The 19,733-nt window shown below is 46.4% G+C and overlaps 1 protein-coding gene across 1 annotated transcript in view; it reads left to right on the top strand.

Moving 5' to 3' along the window:
- The window catches only part of ACSS1 (acyl-CoA synthetase short chain family member 1), a 64,896-nt gene that overhangs the window by 20,791 nt on the left and 24,372 nt on the right, over positions 1 to 19,733 (top strand). Inside the window, exon 3 of the mRNA XM_077760158.1 lies at positions 13,268 to 13,467. Coding sequence (XP_077616284.1) covers positions 13,268 to 13,467 — 200 coding nt within the window. The remainder of the gene's footprint in view (positions 1 to 13,267; positions 13,468 to 19,733) is intronic.

Below are 19,733 nucleotides of genomic sequence, written 5' to 3' on the forward strand. Positions count from 1 at the left end.
AGAATACAAGATGTGGTCTGGCATCCCTCTCTCTGAGGCAGCGAGACCAACACACATAGAGTTGGGGCAGGCCTGCAGCCTGGAGACACCTCCTGCACAGGCTTCTTTGTTTCCTTGGCCCTGATTGTGACAGAAAGGAGGGTCCCTGTGGGTGCCAGCAGTAGGAAGCAAGACTCCAGCATGGACACCCGGTTGAAGCAGGCTTTGGGGAAGTTCTGAGGAGGGCTGGATTTTGAGAGCACAGGAGGGAGCAGTGTGATGATGAAGGTAGAGAAACAATGGCCGGTGAGTGTGCTCTAGGGTGAGGTGGACTGGGAGGGTGGTGGTAGACAGACACCTGTGCTCCATGCCTGCTCTGTCCTCTGGCTGTGTATGACTTCGAGCAAGTCATTCTACCTTTCTGACCCTCTGTATCCTCATCTGCAAAATGGAAACATCTTTCTCTTCTGATGGGTGGCTGAGTGTGGAACATGGGGGATAAAAGCCCAGAACAGGGTTTGGGATGATGAGGAGTTTGCATTTGATGATAAAAGGCATGGAGTGGCCCTGTGGAGTGGTGTTTTCAGAGTGAGGACTTCCCCTTGGGAGAACAAACTCTAGTCAGCTAAAAGGCAGCTCCTCCTCCTCCTTGTGGGCCTGACCCTTGCTCCTTGCTCTTCTCCTTGCCCCCAAATTAATCACTTAAATGAGGAAACTCCTTTATTAAAATATTAGGGCAATTGAAGGGATGGATCCTTAATGGACATAATGAGGTTGATGGGTGAGGTGCTTTGGGGTAAAACAGCCCTGTGATTGGTGAAGTTTCCCATGGCATGGGCCATCTGTCATGTAGGGCAAAGTCAGTTTTCTCAGTGAGCTCCCCTGGGTATGGGGAGGAGAGGTCAGAGGCCCTGGGCTCATGTGCTGTGTTCTGGCTTCCTTGACTAAGAAGAGGGAGGTGCCCTGGCATACTCTTTCCCCTGATGACCTCTGAGTAACTCTGATTGCAAAACTTGGTCGGGAATCTGCATGCTGACTGCCAGGATCTAGTAGAAACCCTGGGTCACTTGGATTGTGCACTTATCCTTCCTTAAGACTTTGGTTCCAGGTGTTGAAGCTGGGAAGGGTTTTGAATCTTTCTATACATGATCACTTATTGTTCTTGTTCTTCTTTTGGACCAGCTAGGTATCTTGGATTTTCATATTTTAGAATGGCCAAATCTTGGGACTACAGCAGGAATAATGTACCCCGGGAGTGTCTACCTTTATGGCTAGGGAAACCTCCTTGATGGGGATCCTTCTGAGAATTTTCTGGGGGCAAACAGGAGCAGAGGTTTACTTCTGGGAACACACTTAAGCAGTTGCCTCCCTTGGAGCTGGATCCCTCTTCTGCCATGCAGGGGCTATGGGGGATGGCTGGGTTGTGGGAGGTGGAGGGGCACAGCCTGGTGAGGGCATGGTGCAGGCCCTGGTGTGGGAATATGGGAGGAGAACACATACCTGAAGGGGCTTGATGCATGCTCCTGAGGAATGGGGACAGCTCTCCTGCCACAGCTTGGGGAGGAGTCTTCTAAGACTAGGCATTATTATTTCTGGGTTTTTTTTCCTTTCTGCTCTGGAGGCTCAAGACAGTGGGATGAGCCTGACTTATAGTTTCACCGTGGGTAGCATTGTGGTGTCATGTGGCCTTGCCCCATGTCAGGACAGCACTGTGGGCACAGAGAACAGTGGTTGAACCTCCTCACCTTTCCAGAAGTGCACACAAGGAGGGCTGCATCTTCATTTCTGTCCCCTCTCCCTCCTAGTGCCCACTTCTTCTCATGTTAGGTGGATACAGAAGGAAGGGATCACCATGAGGTTAGACATGCTGTCCAATGTAGAGTTATAAAGTTACATGCAGTTAGAAGGGAGTGGGCCCCTGGCTGGCTGGGCCCCTGGGGAGGGTGAGATGCATGGCCCTCCTGGCTGGGGAGCACGTATGGCACTGTACTCAGCCCAGTCCCCAGCATGGTGTCCCCTGCAGTGCTGGCATCTGGGCATCCAGTCTGGGGCAGGGCTGAGAAGAGGGCCAAGTGGGTAGGTAGCATGTGGGTTTGCCCTGGGGTGCCCTTTCCTGTGCCTAGCCCTGTGTCCAGGCTCCAATGCTTGCCAGGCTGGATCCTTCTGTCCACTGCCTGCCTGGAATGAAGGGTACCAGGAGCAACTCTTGGGAAGGTTCCTGGTGACTGGGAATGGGGTGTGCCAGGCCTCCATCCTCCAGAAGTCACGCCTGACCCTGCTGTCTGGGGAGAGCCCCTGGCTGACTGGGCAGGAGCTCACACTGATGATCTTAGCTCATATTCATGGTCATCCTTGGTTTTAAAGCCCAGGACCTGATGTCCAGCGAGCTTCTGGGATAATCAAGCTTACCCACTTGGAAAGGTCAGAAATGGGGTTTGAGTTCAGCTTTGTCTGGCTCTAGCTGATATACTGAGGAATATGAGTCTTCTTTCTCCATCCTGAAAGATGAAGTGACAGTGTAAAGGGATCCCTGGCTGTTCTGCAGTACTAATTTGGTGACAGGCCGGACTCCTGGTGGTTCCTGGTGGTATGTGCAGAGAGAGGGTGAGCTCTGCTGACGATAGCCTTTTACTGACCAGGACCCTGTGTTCCCAGCATCTGCCCCTACCACCTGCTGAAGCACATGCACATTAAGTGCTGACATCAGCTAGGGAGGAGGAGGTTCATCAGTGCCAGTGGACTCTCGGTGGCCTTGAAGAGGGACAGGATTCAGCTACAGAAGAAGGCGAGGCTAAGGGCTGTGGAGCCCTGCCGCGACTGTGGGATGTGAGGGGCAGGGAGCAGAGTGCGTGAGGGGTGCTCTGGGCCTTGGAGCACCTTAGAGGCAAGGGTGGGGGATGCCATGAGTGCCGGGGGAGGGGTGACAGAGTGACAGAAGGGTGCCATCAGAACAGGGTCTGGCTGGCCGGGCACTCTCTTATCCTTCACTCTTTGTCCTGGCCCTATTCTCGGACCTATTCTTCCTCTTGGCCCTGCCCAAGACTGTCTTGCACTTCATCTGAATGTGGTAACAGCAGGTAGTCAGCTTTGAATGAGAGGCTTGACAACTTCCCACCAACAAATCCACATACACTTCCTCTGAGAGGCCCGGAGTGAGGTTTCTGAGCCATTGGCAGATAAGGGGACTCATTTGGACCAGCATATCCCCATTCTCCCTGCTGGTTATGCTTGGATGAAGTCTTGGGAAAACAAGCTTTGACTGAGTTAATGTGGCAACAAGGACATGGAATTTGGAAGAGGGCATGCGAGGTCCTATCAGATGCAGACATTTCAGAAATTCCATGTGGTCTCCACACCTCAGTGATGTGTCACTCTGGGATCATCTAAACCAGTGATTTCTAGCTCAGGGAATGTCTGACTCTCCTGAAGAAGTTTCCAACAATAAAGACCCAGCCTTGCTTGGGCCCTGCTGAGTCAGTATCTCCGGGGGTGACTGGGAACATTATTTGAAAATACATCTCTGGTAATACAGCTGCTTGCACCCATTGTAGGGAACTTATCTGTCAAGCTGTAGAAAAGGGATGTCAGTGCTACTCTTTTAAGCAGAAAGGGAGCTTACACAGAGTGCTTACAAAGCCTTTGGGCAGACTCTAGCCCCCACCCCCTGGGACAATCAGAATGGACAATCAGAATGGACTCAGGAGACCCCACAGGCACTGCTGAGTGCTCAAAACACACCACTGTGGCTCTAGTCTGGGGCCAGGAAACCACCATTTTGTTGTCTCAGCTGCTCAGTTTTCTCTTGACATCTTTGCAGCTAGCGGAATCTCTCCTGGAAAACCCCAGCATCTCCTGAACTGCAGCAAAGCAGCAGCCCGCATTGCAATCCCTCCCCATGTGCAGCTACCTGGTGCAACCTGAGTCCTACACAGAAGCCAGATGAGAGGTGTCTGAGGTGGCGAGTGCATTCTGAGGAGGCTGGAACAGATGCTGAATGAGAGCAGGTCTAGTCCAGCATGAGTATTTGGACCCTGATTCTGCTTGATTCCTGTGTGGTTGAATGTAACAGTATTAGGACTGGGCCTGTAACTGCCCAGATCCCAGGCCACTGAGGTGGGGCCTGGTGGTACTTCCTCCTGGTGCAGGTGACCAAACCCTCTGACTCACTCCTGTGTGCACACAGCTTTTCAAGATCTGCTCTAACTAATAGGCTCTGATCTTTACCCTGTCACTCACTTAGTCCTTCCACCAAGGTAGGCCCAGCTAGATGTGGATTCATTGCAGGACAGGCCATTTTCTGAAAGGGCAGTCTTCTATCCTCACTTTATAAACATGTTAGTTTTCTGGACTTTAGGACTAAACTGTGGGACAGTTTTCCAGTCTAATGTCCTACTTGAGGAGATCCTTGGCATGTTACCAGCTGGTGCAAATGGGGGTACTTTTGTGGACCTGCAAAAGGGTGCCCCTCAGAAAGGGTATGCAAATGGCATCCTGGGGTGGGTGCCTTCGAGCAGGGCTGAGCTGAGCAGCTATCTGCAGGGGGCCTGGTGACAGGGATGCCATGGAGTGTATGTGCACAGTAGGGGGAAAGCCTCAGGAAGCCCAATTTCTGCACTTACACAGAATGCAGGGCCTTAAACCCAGGGTCAGGGAGACTGGCCTGGAAAAGGAGATAGCTTGAGTGGAATAAAAGGGGTGTGCATTTTGCTCTTCCCTTTCCTTCCAAATGAATGATTTAAATTTCTATTAGCAATTATTTGTTAATTATTAAATAAAGTAAGTTAAATAAGCAAACAGCAATTACTGCTTTTATTAAAGAAACAGTTGAAATAACCCTTACAGACAGCCTCCATGGGGGTCACAGGCAGCTTTTGGGGTGCTGAGTGCTCATGAAGTGAGTTCTGGTGTCACACGAGTTCCCCCTCCTGGCCCCTTGCTCAGTTGGTCAGTAAATCTTTTTTTTTTTTTTTTTTTTTACAAATATTTTTTTGTCAATTTANAGTTTACATTCCCAAGTTGGTCAGTAAATCTTGTCGGTAGCTGGAAATCCTTCATGGGGGAAATATTCACACCACAATAATTGGCAAAGGCTATAAATCAGGGTTTTCTCCCACCCCTGAGATAATTCATTATTGAACATTTGGCAGCACAATAGTGTGTTTCATGGATCCCCTTTTCTTTTTTTGTTTAATGTTTATCTTTTGAGAGAGAGACAGAGAGACAGAGCACAAGTTGGGAAGGGGCAGAGAAAGACAAAGACATAGAATCTGAAGCAGGTTCCAGGCTCTGAACTGTCAGCACAGAGCCTGACATGGGGCTCGAACTCATGAACTGTAAGATCATGACCTGAGCTGAAGTTGGTGCCCTGGATCCTGTTCTTTTTAGCAGTTTCTTCAAGTTGCTACCAAGAAGCCAGGAAGATACCCTGGGCCTGAGGCAGTCGTACCAAATTCTTGTAGCCTCTGGATTCCCACCAATGTGGCTGTGTTTCCTTGTGCACTTTCCTCTGCATGCTCATTTGGAATGTTCTGTGGACTCACAAGAATGCCTGGAAATAGAGGAACCCCTGGGTCCTGTCTGATCTGGACGTGTCCACATGAGTTCAGCTGCCTTGTGTCCTCTTGGTGCCCTTGCCGCCCAGGCAGCAATGTGGAAAGAGCTGCCACACCACATGTGGGGCAGGTGAAGCTGGAGCAGGACCTGAGAAACATACTGTGGCTTTTGTTCTTTTTAAACCAGGGAAAAGGGAATGTTTTTAGAAAGTTAAAACTTCATCCTGTTCCAGATTCCACCAGGGAAAGGACATCGCTTCTGTGGCTTTCCCTGAAAGTGAACAAGCCTGGCTGGCCAGTGGGGTAATGTCCTGCCAGGCTGCCAGCTGTTTTCTGGGCTGGTGGCCAGGACTGGAGTCCCCCAGTGCACTCGTGACCAGGGCTACCAGCCTGGAATCTGGCTCCCTCAGCATTGTAAGCTGGGCTTTGGGTCTGGAAAAGGAAGAACTTCTTTCCCAGAGACAAGACTTGGGTTGGAGTCCAAGCGCTGAGATCTGAGGAGAAATCAAGCATTAATTAGGACAGAGATTTTTTCAAGTGTGACCATTACCTCCATTCCATAGGGGTTTGTCCAGAGGCCGACTGCATGTAGAGTTGTGTCAGAGCAGGAGAGAAAGACTTAGGGTGAACGCTTCAACCTAGACACATCTAACAAGGAATACCTGGGGCAAGTGGTCCTGAATGTAGAGCCAAACACAGAATCATGAAAGAAAAGGCCACCCCCTGTCCCCACCCCCATCCTCTCTCTTGTTGTCTTCTGTCCAAATTACAAGAAAGGCTCCATGTAACTATAGTGATCTGGCTTTGAACACTGCTGTTACTAATTTCCCTTTTGAACAAGGTCAGCCTCAAGTTCAGAGCTTTTAGTTTATTCTTAAAAACAATTTGTTAAAAAAATAAACTATCCTCCCCCAAATGTTACATACGTAACAACAGAGTTGGCAGATAGCAGAAATTATGAAGTTTGGGAAGCTTTGCCATGGAAAACAAGCCATCCTGATCCTGAGGGCTATAGGGGAAACTGCTTAAGAGCAGGACCCTTGGAGCCATGCTGGATTTGAATCCAGCTCTGACCCTTTCAGGAAGTCAGTTAAGTTCTGTTTCCTTCAGCTTCCTTATCCAAGAAACGGAGGGAGGGGTGTTGGTGGTGGCAGGTCATACCCATGAGCTATTATGAGGGGTAAATTGGTGTGTGTAGTCAGAGCAGTCCTGGGCACTGGACATTGACTGAATAGCTGTTACAGTTGTTTCATGGGAAGGAAATGTGAATGGAGGGATAAATAGTCAGGAGGGAGGTATTCTGGATGCCAACATGTGGGAGTTGGGGAGAGAGAGGAGGTTCCTTGTATACACAGTAGGCGACAGTGTGACTGGAGAGGCTGGGGCAGCTAGTGGAGATGGTGGAGACACAGTAGGTGACAGACAGGTGGGGTGCTCAGAGCATGACACCTCCAGCCTCTCAGAACCAAGGGTCATGGGCTGAGTGCCTGCAACCTGCAAGACAGTGGCATCTCCAACTGTGCATGACATGTGCTTCTCAGATCCACTGACCCCCTCAAGGTGAGGCCTTCCTGTTGCCACCTGCTGTGAGGGTACGGAACAGGTAGGCTCTGTGGGTGAGGGCTTCAACACAAGGCATTTAAATATCCTTGAGTCTCATTCATCCTAAGCCAATGACACCATGTCTTACACAAAATCAAACTGAGATTTCCATTCTTTCTTCTGAGAAGAAGCATGTGGCGTACACACTTCTATCAAGGAACCACTGATTTACACTGATTTTCTTTTTCTGCTATAATTACAGCTATTATTTATAGAATGACTTTAAATATGCATGGGACTTCATATTTGGCCCTTGTCTTAATCTTTTGGGGCTGCTGTAAGAAAACACCACATCCTGGGTGTCTTATAAACAACAGAAACTTATTTCTCACAGTGTGGAGCCTGGAAGTCCAAGATCAAGGCACCAGCATGGTTGCATTCTGCTGAGGGCCCTCTTCCTGAGTGATAGCCATTGTCCTTTCTCTCTATCCTGTGGGAAAGGGTGAGGGAGCTCTGTGGGATGTCTTCTGTGAGAGCACTGACCCCACTCCTGAGGGTCCCCCCTCATGACCCAATCACCATCCAATGCTCCAGCTCTTAAACCATCGTCTTTGGGGTTAGGATTTCCATGTATGAGTCTGGGGACACATCAGACACACATCAGACCACAGCAGTCCTCACAGATACCTTGGTAATGAGCCCTGTTATTAGGCTGTTGTATAGATGGGACAGTCAAGGCCCCAAGTGTGTGGGGAGTTGGAGTGAGAACAGATGTAGTTTGGCCCTTGATGAGACACTGTCCTGAGAGATTAGCTCTCCAAATCCAGTACTTTACATAAACTATAGCATAGCCTTGAGAAAAATACACTTAGCTTCTGTAAGAAAACATGCAGCTGTAGTGACCCCAGGTTGACTGGTTGACCTAGTGTTACCAGTGGCAATTCAGCTACTGTTCTTGAAAAACCTATGTCAGGGGCTTCCTTTTAAATAGCTGCTTTGAGAATTTTTCATCTTTAAGTGTGGCTACTGCTTTGTATTCCACTGCAGCTTCTCCTTGCTAAAGGTCATGGTCATGAAATAAAAAATGATGCATAAGAAATTTCATACTTGGTTTATGAACCCATTAAGTCCATTTACTGGGCCTCTATTGTTCCAGTGGTGGTGGGTGGCATAGTGAACAAATTTTATCACCAGTAAATTAGATTTAGTAGGGGTCTGCACAGAGGGAAGGAGTTTGTTCCTAGGTCTGGTTCTGAGATTCATGGGCCATCTACATGCCCCATCTGGCCCTCCATGCAAACCCTGTGTGAAAAGGGTTTCAAGTTCTGTATCTAGACCCTGGGTCCCTCTTCTGTCAGCACCCAGGCTTGGAGGGGAGCAGGGACTACGAAGTACTTTCTGTCTGTCACAGGCCTTACATTCACAATATTGACATGATCACCTGGTTTATTTCCCTTATTGTCAGAAGAAAATGAAGAGAAAAGTAGCTGTGGGTGGTTTATCAGTGGGAGCGGTCTTTCCAATTTGCTATCAAAGGGATAGGACATTTTCTTGCCAGTGCGACACTGATGTGATGGCCAGCCTCACCTTTTCTCAGCACAGAGAGATGGAAGGCATCTGCAGAGTGGACAGGTGCTCATGGTAAGAGCACAGGCCCAAGTTTTCCTACATGTGCTAGAGTTCTCATCATTTCTCACTTATTTGCTGTTTCCACTCATTCAACAAATATTTTTTTTAATGTTTTATTTATTTCTGAGAGAGAGAGAGAGAGAGACAGTGTGAGCAGGGGAGGGTCAGAGAGAGTGGGAGACACAGAATCAAAAACAGGCTCCAGGCTCTGAGCTAGCTGTGAGCACAGAACCCGATGTAGGGCTCGAACCCATGAACCGTGAGATCATGACCTGAGCCGAAGTCAGATGGTTAACTGACTGAGCCACCCAGGCGCCCCTCATTCAACAAATATTTATCAAGCACTTTCTATGAACTAGGCTCAGCTCTAGGCACTGGGAAGAAGGCAATAAGCCCCAAATCCTTGCCCAAGTAGAGCTTGTACTTAGTGGGGTCGATGAACAACGAAGGTGGTAAGTGTATCTATTTAATGAACACTAAGAGCCAGAGTAATTGTAGCAAGTGAGCAAATCGTGCATTCGTAATTTATTTCTTATATACAAGACACACACACACACACACACACACACACACACACACACACACCACACAGAGCTTTTCTTACTTCCCTGGATTGGGAAATGGCTATTAGGGAAAGATACTTTCAAATAGTAGCCATGAAAAAACAGCTTTACTTAGAATATAGATAAATAAATAAATGCCAGTGTATTTCTTCCTCTCTGTCTTCTGAACTCTGTTTCCAGCTGTGTCTTGTTTTTGGACTGATTTGGGTCAGGGGGCCTTTATACCTGCAGAGACATTGAAAAGTGTCATGTTGTTTACAAATACTTGAGGCCAGATTATGTCTTTAGCATTGTATAAATATTATTCTCTGCTGATGCTTAACAGTTGGTTATAGAAGGTCTCTTCCCTTCCCCCAAGGCCAGTCAGCATTTTGCTGGTGTTAAGCATCATGAACACCATGCCAAATTTATGTATTTGTGCACATTATTTCCATATGTCCACATTGAAGGTGTGACCTTGAGGAGTCTACATTGCAGATAAACTTAGATATCTTGCTCAGTGCCTGAATAACAAATGTTACTTTTCTCTTTGTGCTTGAAAATATAACTCTAACTCACTTCAGTGAGATATTTCTCAGAAAGCTGCAGTCTTTCTTAGGAAGACCCTGTAGGCACAAGGAAACCAGTGTTTCCTGCAGTGATATCCCAAAGCACCAGCCTCTGAGTGGCTGCTTTATCTTTTTGGTACAGAAATAGTAGCATTTCAGTTTGTGGGAGTCTTTGAGAAGTCACAGATATCCAAGAACATGCTTTTGAACAGTTTTTGAGTATGTGGAATGAATGACAGGATCACTTGAATAACATTTATTTTTCAATGACTTGAAGACCTAGGTTTGCTGACCATATTTTCCAATGGTACAAGTGTGGACTAAATTAATGTGGTCTTAATTTATATTATTAAATGTAGAATTAAGATCAAAGGTCTGGGTGCTCATATTCTGCTCTGAACAGACACCATGGGTAGGCGTCCATTTGGGCTGGATAACTTGGAGGTGTATCTACAGAGAGTGAGTGAGGTCATGGATGGCTGAGTGAGAGAACTGGGAGAAGAAAGCCTTCCTGGGGTGGAGTGGGGGAATTGAAGAATTTGAAGGGGTGTCATTGAATGACAAATTAGATTTATTCTGGGTAGCTTTAAAGGGCTGAGCCAAAATTTGTAGCAACATGGATGGAACTGGAGGGTATTATGCTAGGTGAAATAAGTCAGGCAGAGAAAGACAGATAACATATGTTTTCACTCATATGTGGATCAGGAGAAACTTAACAGAGGACCATAGGGGAGGAGAAGGGGAAAAAATAGTTAAAGAGAGGGAGGGAGGCAAACCATAAGAGACTCTTAAATACTGAGAAAAAACTGAAGGTTGATGGGAGGTGAGAGAGGGGGAAATGGGTGATGGGCATGGAGAAGGGCACTGTTGGGATGAGCACCGGGTATTATATGGAAACCAACTTGACAATAAACTATATTAAAAAATAAAATAAAATACAAGGCTGAGACAAGACCCACAGTTGGAATTTGGATGGCTACAAAACTTAGTCCAATTTTAGGAAGACTGTTTCTCTACTAAAATGACAAAGCAAGAGGCAGCCTGGTGAGATAGTGACTTCCAGCAATATGATGCTGAAACAGAGGCTGGGCTGCTATGGGCACAAGTATGGCAACAAGATATCCGGACCCCAGGGAGGCTGCACCATTTGACCTTCAAGGAGCTCTTCGATTTTGAGGTTTATGGGCTTGGCAGAATGGAATGGAAGGGGAGTGTGCTTGCAGATTTACCCAGATAAAATTCTTTATTAGAAACTGTTCCTCCAGGGGCGCCTGGGTGGCTTAGTCGGTTAAGCATCCGACTTTCGCTTAGGTCATGATCTCGCGGTTCGTGGGTTCGAGCCCCGCGTCGGGCTCTGTGCTGACTGCCAGCTCAGAGCCTGGAGCCTGTTTCAGTCTGTGACTCCCTCTCTCTCTGACCCTCCCCTGCTCACGCTGTCCCTCTCTCTCTCTCCTAGAAATAAATAAAAAAACATTAAAAAAAAAAAAAAAAGAAACTGCTCCTCCTGATGCAGAAGCAAGAGTATGGGAACCATTGGACCCAGCTCCGGGTCCAGCAATGTTGATACCTCTTGATTCTCCAGGGAACATGTGGGTTGCCTCAGCTTGGTTTCCAGACCATCCTCCAGGGCTGTAGCTCAACTGCCCTACAACAGCCGGGGGACTTCTGCCCCTGTAGAAAAAATCCACCATTCTTTTCCCCTTTGCTGCCTTGCTCACCACAGACAACTTTTCCAGAAAGTTCTCCTTGCTGCTGTCAGCGACTGTAGCACAAAGTTGAGATGATAAATGCCCTTCACTCTGTCATGGATGTGTCTGCATTTCTCCAGTTAGAGCTGTGGCCCTGGAGGATACTTTCCCTCTCATCCCTGCGGTGTCTGGAATGGAATTTTTAACATCCTAGAAATTCACCAAAGTAGTTTGTTGATTGTAGTGGTTTTAGAAAATGATTTCAAACAAAAACATCTGAATGGAAAGATAATACTTTCTGAATGTTTGGCAGGGTCCTGGATGGGTGATGGTTGTCATTAACATTTTTGATAGTTACACAAAGTACACGTCACCTGTTGTTTCTCAGATGATCACATGGCAGCTGAGAAAGGTAAGCTGCCATATTTAATACAGCTACTATAGAAAGCTAACCCAGGCCACTCTGTCTATACAGTTCATATTTGTTCCTTGACTTCTGACTGCTGCCTTTGGTCTGCAGAATAAGGACTGAATTGCATCACCATCAATGTGTACACACATTCAAGCCTCCATCTCCCTGAGCCCTGCTCAGAGGCTTAAATCCTTAGCTATGAAAATGGTGCCTGCACCTGACTTGAGTTATTCTCCTGTGTCACTGACCTTAGCTACCTCTTCAGTGCTGTCACAGGCTGTCCCATCCTCCTTCCCTGGAGTAGTAGAAGTGCTTCTGGGCTCTAGATTCTGGGGAGTTTGGTGTTGGGGACTGTCAGGAAGTGCTCTTTCCTTCATCATAAACTTAGGCAAGGGGTGGGTGAGGCACCAGTGAATGGAGCCTTTGTCCTCCTGAAACCTTTAAGGAATAAAGATGAAATCCTGCAGAAGAGGCATGCTGGTGTCAGCCTGGGCAGGAGACTCAGGGCGGGGGTTTGGGGAATGGCAGCTAGTGAAGTGCAGGCTGGACTTGTGATCTGGTTCTCATTAGGTCTACTTGCAGGATGGCTTTGGGAAGAAACAAAGGCCCCCTTGAAATCTCTGCCTGAAATGGGGAGAGATTTTCATTTTCATTCCATTGGTGTTTCCAGGCGGCCTCTTGTTGGGCTTGGTCTTTATCCAGAATCCTTTTCTTGATGAACAGAGGGGAACTAGGCACACATGCTTGTAAGGAGGCTTGCGGAGCTTGGAGGGACTGGCCTATGGCTCCCAGAGCCTGTAGAAGTCAGTACTGCCCCACTGGGCTTGCTGAAGAGATGCAGAGGCCGGTGTGTGGTTCAGGTTGCTGCCCCTCATCATGTCTTTCCGTGTTAGTTCTGTGATTAAATAACAAATGAAAATCAAATCATGTACAGCAAAAACGGCAAAATGACTGGCTATTTGCTAAGTCCAGGGTCAGCTGGACCAGCTGCTGGAACTAGATAGAAGAGAGTGCCTAGCTCTCTGGGTTGCTTTTCTCCATTTCCTGCTCCACAGTCAAGTGGGGGCGGTGCCCGTGTGTACTTCCGGTTTTCAGAGTTGACTGTCATTGACTCTGATTGGGCTGGATTGGGTCACATGCCAGTCCCTAAACCAATCTGCTTCTCTGGGGAGATGCTGCACTCTGATTGGCAGGCAGAACCTGGAGATTAGCCTGGGAGTGGAGGGAGGGGTGACTTGGATAGGAGAGGTGCCAAGTGGATACTCTCTGCCTATCTCCGTCATGCCGAACCTACCCCAAATTACTGTTTTGACCCTTAACCATCTCTCATGGCCTTCTGTCCCTTGTGCTGCAGGGAACTACTGGAGACCACATGCCGCTTGGCCAACACACTGAAGAGACATGGAATCTCTCGAGGGGACCGTGTGGCGATCTACATGCCCGTTTCCCCACTGGCTGTGGCTGCAATGCTAGCCTGTGCCAGGATTGGAGCTGTCCACACGGTTATCTTTGCTGGCTTCAGTGCGGAGTCCCTGGCTGGGAGGATCAATGATGGTGAGCATATGGGAAGGAGGCCCCTTGTCTTTGTTCCTTGGGCCTGGCCATCAGGGGCTTAGACGTTAATAAAAGTCCAACAGACAAATGACAGATACCACCAGGGACAGGGACATGGCTGAATGAGCATTTGTTCTGTGAGCTGAGATATGAGGGCAACGAAGTGAAGAAGGGAAGGAAGATTCCAAGTGGAGGGAACAGCTAGGTACCAGCTGACTGGTGAGAGGAGCACAGCTTGTGAGGGCTTGGAGGAGGCTCGCGTGGCTGTGGTGGAGAACTGAAAAAACATGTAGGGTGAGATAAGGCTGGAGATGTATGGGGAAGGTCTCACAGGTCAACAACTAGAAGACTTTTATCATGAGGGAGGGTGGGATGGGCTACTTCTGGAGGGCTGGAATCAGGTTGGGGCTTGTGGTACATCTTTAAGGCTTTCTGTCTACAGGTAGGTCAGAGTCTTCTGAACAGTGTGCAGAGCAGTATTGTCGCCCTTCTTTTTCTGGTATGGGAGAGCTGAATGTATGGATGGTGACTCCATGTCTGCAAAGTCTGACACCTGCTCCAGTGAGATCCTAGAGAGAGTCCTCTGAGCTGGCTGTTCTTTGTGTCTTACTGAAGACTTGCCTTTGGGTAGTGAACCTCTAGGGCAGAATTCTCAGACCCCTGCTGACTACCTTTAGGAAGGGCTGGGAAGGCTTTCTACTCTCTTTCTATGTCTCTCCTTCCACTTTCAAGGGTTGGTTCTGTCATTCATTTTTCATTCTCTCTTTAAACTCTGTAGCACTGACTGTGTGCCAGGCACTGTTCTAAACACTTTGCCAAGGTCATCTCCTTAAATTTGACTAACTTTGTCTTTAAAAATATGGTATGAGATAATACTCTATTTCTCCTTTTTCACATTTTTTATTACTGTTATTGCCATCCTAGAGTATACAGTTCATTGGCATTGAGCACATTCACAATGTTGTGCAAACATCATCACAATCTATTCCGAACCTTTTCCTCACCCTAAATTGACATCTCATACTCATTAATCAGGAGTTCCTTATTTCCCCCTCCACCCAACTCTGGAAACCACTAATCTTTCTGTGTCAATGACTTGCCTGTTCTGGATATTTCATATAAATGAACTCATATAATATGTGGACTTTTGTTTATGACTTCTTTCACTACTCATAATGTTTTCAAGATTCATCCATATTGTAGCATGTATTATTGTTTCATTAATTTTTTCCATAAATAAAATTACACTATATGAATATATCATGTTTTGTTGATCTATTCATCTACTGATGGACATTTGACTTGTTAACACTTCTTGGCTATTGTGAATAGAGCTGCTGTGAGCATTCATGAGAACATCTGCTTTCAATTTTTTATGTATATACCTAGGAGTAGAATTGCTGGCACATATGGTAAATCTATATTTAACTTATTGAGGAACGACAAAACTGTTTTCCAAAGTTGCTGTTCTCTCAATACATTCCCACTAACAATGTATGAAGGTTCTTCCTCATCAACATTTGTTATTTTACTTTTAAAAAAAAATTATTGGGACACCTGGATGGCTCAGTTGGTTAAGCATCTGACTCTTGATCATAGCTCAGGTCTTGATCTCAGGGTCATGAGTTCAAGCCCCACATTGGAATCTGTCCTGGATGTGAAGCCTACTTAAAAAATTTAGGGGCACCTGGTGGTTCAGTCGGTTAAGCATCCGACTTTGGCTCAGGTCATGATCTCTCAGTTTGTGGGTTCAAGCTCCATGTCGGGCTCTGTACTGACAGCCAACTCAGAGCCTGGAACCTGTTTCAGATTCTGTGTCTCCCTCTCTTTCTGACCCTCCCCTGCTCATGCTGTCTCCCTCTCTCTCTCTCTCTCTCTCTCTCTCTCTCTCTCTCAGAAATTAAAAAAAAACATAAAAATTTATAGCCATCCTAGTGGTTTTGAAGTGGTATTTCATTGTGGCTTTGGTTTGCATTCCAAACTAATATCACTGAGCATTTTTTCTTTTTTTTAAATTTTTTAATGTTTATTTATTATTGAGAGACAGAGACAGAACGTGAGCATGGGAAGGGCAGAGAGAGGGGGAGACACAGAATCTGAAGCAGGCTTTCGGCTCTGAGCTGTCAGCACAGAGCCCAATGTGGGGCTTGAACTCACAAATCATGAGATCATGACCTGAGCTGAAGTTGGTGCTCACTGACTGAGGACCCAGGCACTCCTCACGGAGCATCTTTTCATGTGCTTGTCTGTTAGTATGTCTTCTTTGGTGAAATGTCTACTTAAGGCCCTTGTCCATCTTTAAATTGGCTATTTGTCTTTTTGTTGTTGAGTTGTAAGAGTTCTCTATATATATTCTGGATGCTAGATCTTTATCAGATTTATAATGTGCAATGATTTTTCTCCCATTTTGTGGGCTGCTTTTTCATTCTATCCATAGTGTCCTTTGATGCACAAAAGTTTTTAATCATGATGAAGTCTAGATCATCTGTTTTTTCTTCTGTTTTGTGTGGTTTTAGTGTATCATTTAAGAATACATTACTGACTCCAGTGTCACAAAGATTTGTCTCTATGTTTCTTCTAAAAGTTTTATGGCCTTAGCTTTTATATTTAGGTCTTTTATCCAATTTGAGCTCATTTTTTATGTATGATGTGAGATCCAACTTCATTCCTTTGCCTCTGAGTATCCAGTGGTACCAGTACCATTTGTTGAAGAGATTTTTTTTTTCACCTCATTGGATGACTTTGGCACATTGTCAAAACTAATTTATCTCATATGTGAGGGCTTATTTCTGAGTTCTTTCTTCTATTCCAATGATCTGTATATCTGTCTTTGATTTTCATATGTCAAACCACCCTTGCATTCCAGGAATAAATCCCCCTTGGTCATGATGTGTAATCCTGTTAGTATGCTATTAGATATAGTTTACTGGCATTTTGTTGAGGCGTTTTACATCAGTGTTCATAAGGGGTATTCATCTATAGTTTTGGTTTTTTTTCCTTGTGAAGTGTTTGTCTGACCTTGGTATCAGGGTAATTCTGGCCACATAGAATTAGTCAGAAAGTGTTTCCTCCTCTGCAGTTTTTGGGAAGAGTTTGAGGAAGATTGATGTTTATTTGTCTTTAATATTTATTAAATACTTAATATTTAAATATTCGGTAGAATTCTTTAAATATTTGGTAGAATTCACCAATAATACCATCTGGTCCTGGGATATTCTTTGTTGGGAGGCTACTGTTTTTGAAGATAAGGAGACTGAGGCACAGAGACGTTAATTGACTTGCCCAAGGTTACATTGCTAGTTAGTGACAGAGCCAGGATTTGAATCCAGGCATTGGGCCACCAGAGTTTGTGCTTTTAGCATTACGCTAGACTGCTTCTTTTCTCTCTTGATGATATGGTCATGGTTGCCAGGTGTTTCTGTTAAGATTCTTTATTTTATTTTTTTAGATGTTTTATTTTTTATTTATTTGTTTATTTTTTTAAGTTTTTATTTTGAGAGATAATGTGAGTAGGGGAGGGGCAGAGAAAGAGGGAGAGAGAATCCCAAGCAGGCTCCACATCATCAGTGTGGACCCCGATGTGGGGCTCAAACTCATGAACCATGAGATCATGACCTGAGCTAAAACCAAGAGTTGGACGCTTAACCAACTAAGCCACCCAGACACCCCTATTTTTTTTTTATTTTTTTGAAAGACACAGAGAGAGCACAAGTGAGTGAGGGGCAGAGAGAGAGAGAGAGAGAGAGAGAGGGAGAAAGAGAGAAGCAGGGCTCACCCAAAGTGGGGCTTGTGCTCACCTGAAGCAGGGTTCGACCTTACCCAATGCAGGACTCTAACTCACAAACCATGAGATCATGACCTGAGCTGAAGTCAGATACTTAACTGACTGAGTCATCCAGGCACGCTAAGATTCTTTAAAACAAGCAAAAGCAGTGGGCCCTGGAGATTTAGTAGCTGGGTGCTGGAACAGGTCCAAGAACTTAAGGAATCCTAAACAACAGGCCATGGAAGGGCAGGGGCCAGGTCATATCTGAAGCCCTTAGCAGGGTAAACTCCTATAAGTTTTTTCTAGAACTTAACATTAAGAGGCTCTTACCCAACACCTCCATGCACATCTGTTCAGGTGTCCGTTTCCAGGGCAAGACTCTACCGGGACAGGTGTTTATGTCCTCTTGGGTCAATCAGGGTTTGTGTGGGTTTTTTTTTTTTTTCATCATTTATTGCTGTGTAACAAACTACTCTAAATCTTAGTGCTTAAAACAATAAATTTATTATTATATTTCATGATACTGTGGGAGCAGGAATGAAATGGGCTTAGTGAGAATGTCTTTTTTCTGCTCCACATAATCTGGGATATAAACTGGGTTGGCTTACATGATTGGAACCTGCCAAGCATCTCTTTAATGTGGCTTGTTTGCATGACTAACTTAGACAACCTCAGGCAGTCAGACTTATTACATGATGGCTCATGGTTCCAAGAGGAAGGAAGTGGAACCTGCCCTAAAGGCAAGTCCAGAATACATATGGCACCATTTTGCTGTATTCCATTGGTCCAACCAGTCTGGCCATTCTAAATTCAAGGGAAGGAGACCAAGACTCTATTTCTCCCTTTTTTTAACTATCTTTAATCCATCACTGGGAGGGACAGGGTGAGAGTGTGAGCATGGCCACCAGAGTCTCATCATTAGCTAGGCGTGGCAACCTCAGTCAGTGTGTTCTAGTCTAAAGTTTCTGTCTCCTGGCCTGGCGTCCAGGCTCTGACCACTCCTCTGATCATTATGTTCTCTCTTGATTTAGGCTGTGTGAGAAATAGAGAGAGAGGACAGTATGGTGCAGAGGGTAGAGGACAGGAGGATGGTTCTGAGAAGCTGTGGGTGGGGGCAAATAATGGCCACCACAGACGTCCACACCCTCAAAACCTGGGAGTATGTTACCTTACATAGCAAAAGGCCTTGGCAGATGGGATGGGTCCTAAAATGTGGAGATTATCCAGGTGGGCCCAATCTAACCAGGGAGTTCTCCTCCCTGGAAGGTGGAGAACTTTCTCTGGTTGGAGGCAGAGGACATGTGGCAGAAGGGGAGGTCAGAGCATAAGAAGGACTTGACCTGCCTTTGCTGGCTTTGAAGATAAAGAGGGTCATAAGCCAGGGGATGTAGGTTGCTCTAAAACCTGAGAACAACCCCTCGCTGACGGCAAGGAAAATGGGGACATGGGGACCTCAGTCCTACAGTTACATGGAGCTGAGTTTTGCCAACACCTGGAATAGCCTGGAAGCAGACTTTCCTCCAAAGCCTCCAGATAAGAGCTCTGCCTGCTGACATCTTGATTTGGGGCATGAGATTCCAAGAAAAGAACCCTATCAAGCTCATCTAGACTAGAGAACTATGAGCTAAATTATGGGTTTTCCAGACTACCAAGTTTGTGGTAATTGGCTATGGAAGCAATAAAAAACGAAGACAGATGCCAATACCTACTCAAAAACCAGGGAAGTAAAATTGAGGCTTCCCAGATAATGTGTCATGCTGATCTGACCTGTGCCCTAATGCTATACATGTACCCTGTACCCATCACCCAGCCTTGGTGGGGAACCACAGAGTGAGCTGTGCTCCCCAAGCACCTCTTAGGGACTGGGTATATGCATGAAGGCTCCTGCTCTGGAGAACTATTTGGGCAGCAAGCCTTGGACAAATGAGTGCCAGGAGCAAGGCATGTGCCATGGGAGCCTGCAGAGGGGCCATAACCCACATAATGTGATTCTAATACCTGGGATGGGCTGGGGCCACTACTTTCTCCTGGGGGATCCTGAGCTTTCTTTGTCACCTCCTTGAGTATGGTCTCTTTCTACCTGCTGGATCATCTCTCTTCCTGCCCCACAGAGAATTTACCTGGACCAATTCTAGCTCCTGGGAATTCTGCCCAGCTGATTTTGTTTCCCTGGGGTGATCGATGGCCAAGGCCTGAGGAGCAAAGAGTATGCAGCTGGGGACCCCTGGTGTGCAGAGCTGGATGACATTGCCCTGGGCATTGCAAACACTCTGTATCTCTCTGACCCCTGGGTGATCCAGAGAAGGGCTGAGAGAATGCTTAGGTGGTCCTCAATGTCATGTCATCTCTAGTACCCTTGTGAGGAAGAAAGAATGAGTATGTTGCTAGAAGGCACTTTCACACTGAAAAGCTGAAGGAGATTGGTGACTCAGGGCTCCCATAGAAGCAGATCCTGAGATGAGAGTTCAGGGTAGCCAATTCATTTGGGAGGTGGTCCTGG

The sequence above is a fragment of the Crocuta crocuta genome, unplaced genomic scaffold, assembly GCF_008692635.1.
Source record: "Crocuta crocuta isolate KB4526 unplaced genomic scaffold, BGI_CrCroc_1.0 scaffold23, whole genome shotgun sequence".
Classification (NCBI taxonomy): domain Eukaryota; kingdom Metazoa; phylum Chordata; class Mammalia; order Carnivora; family Hyaenidae; genus Crocuta; species Crocuta crocuta.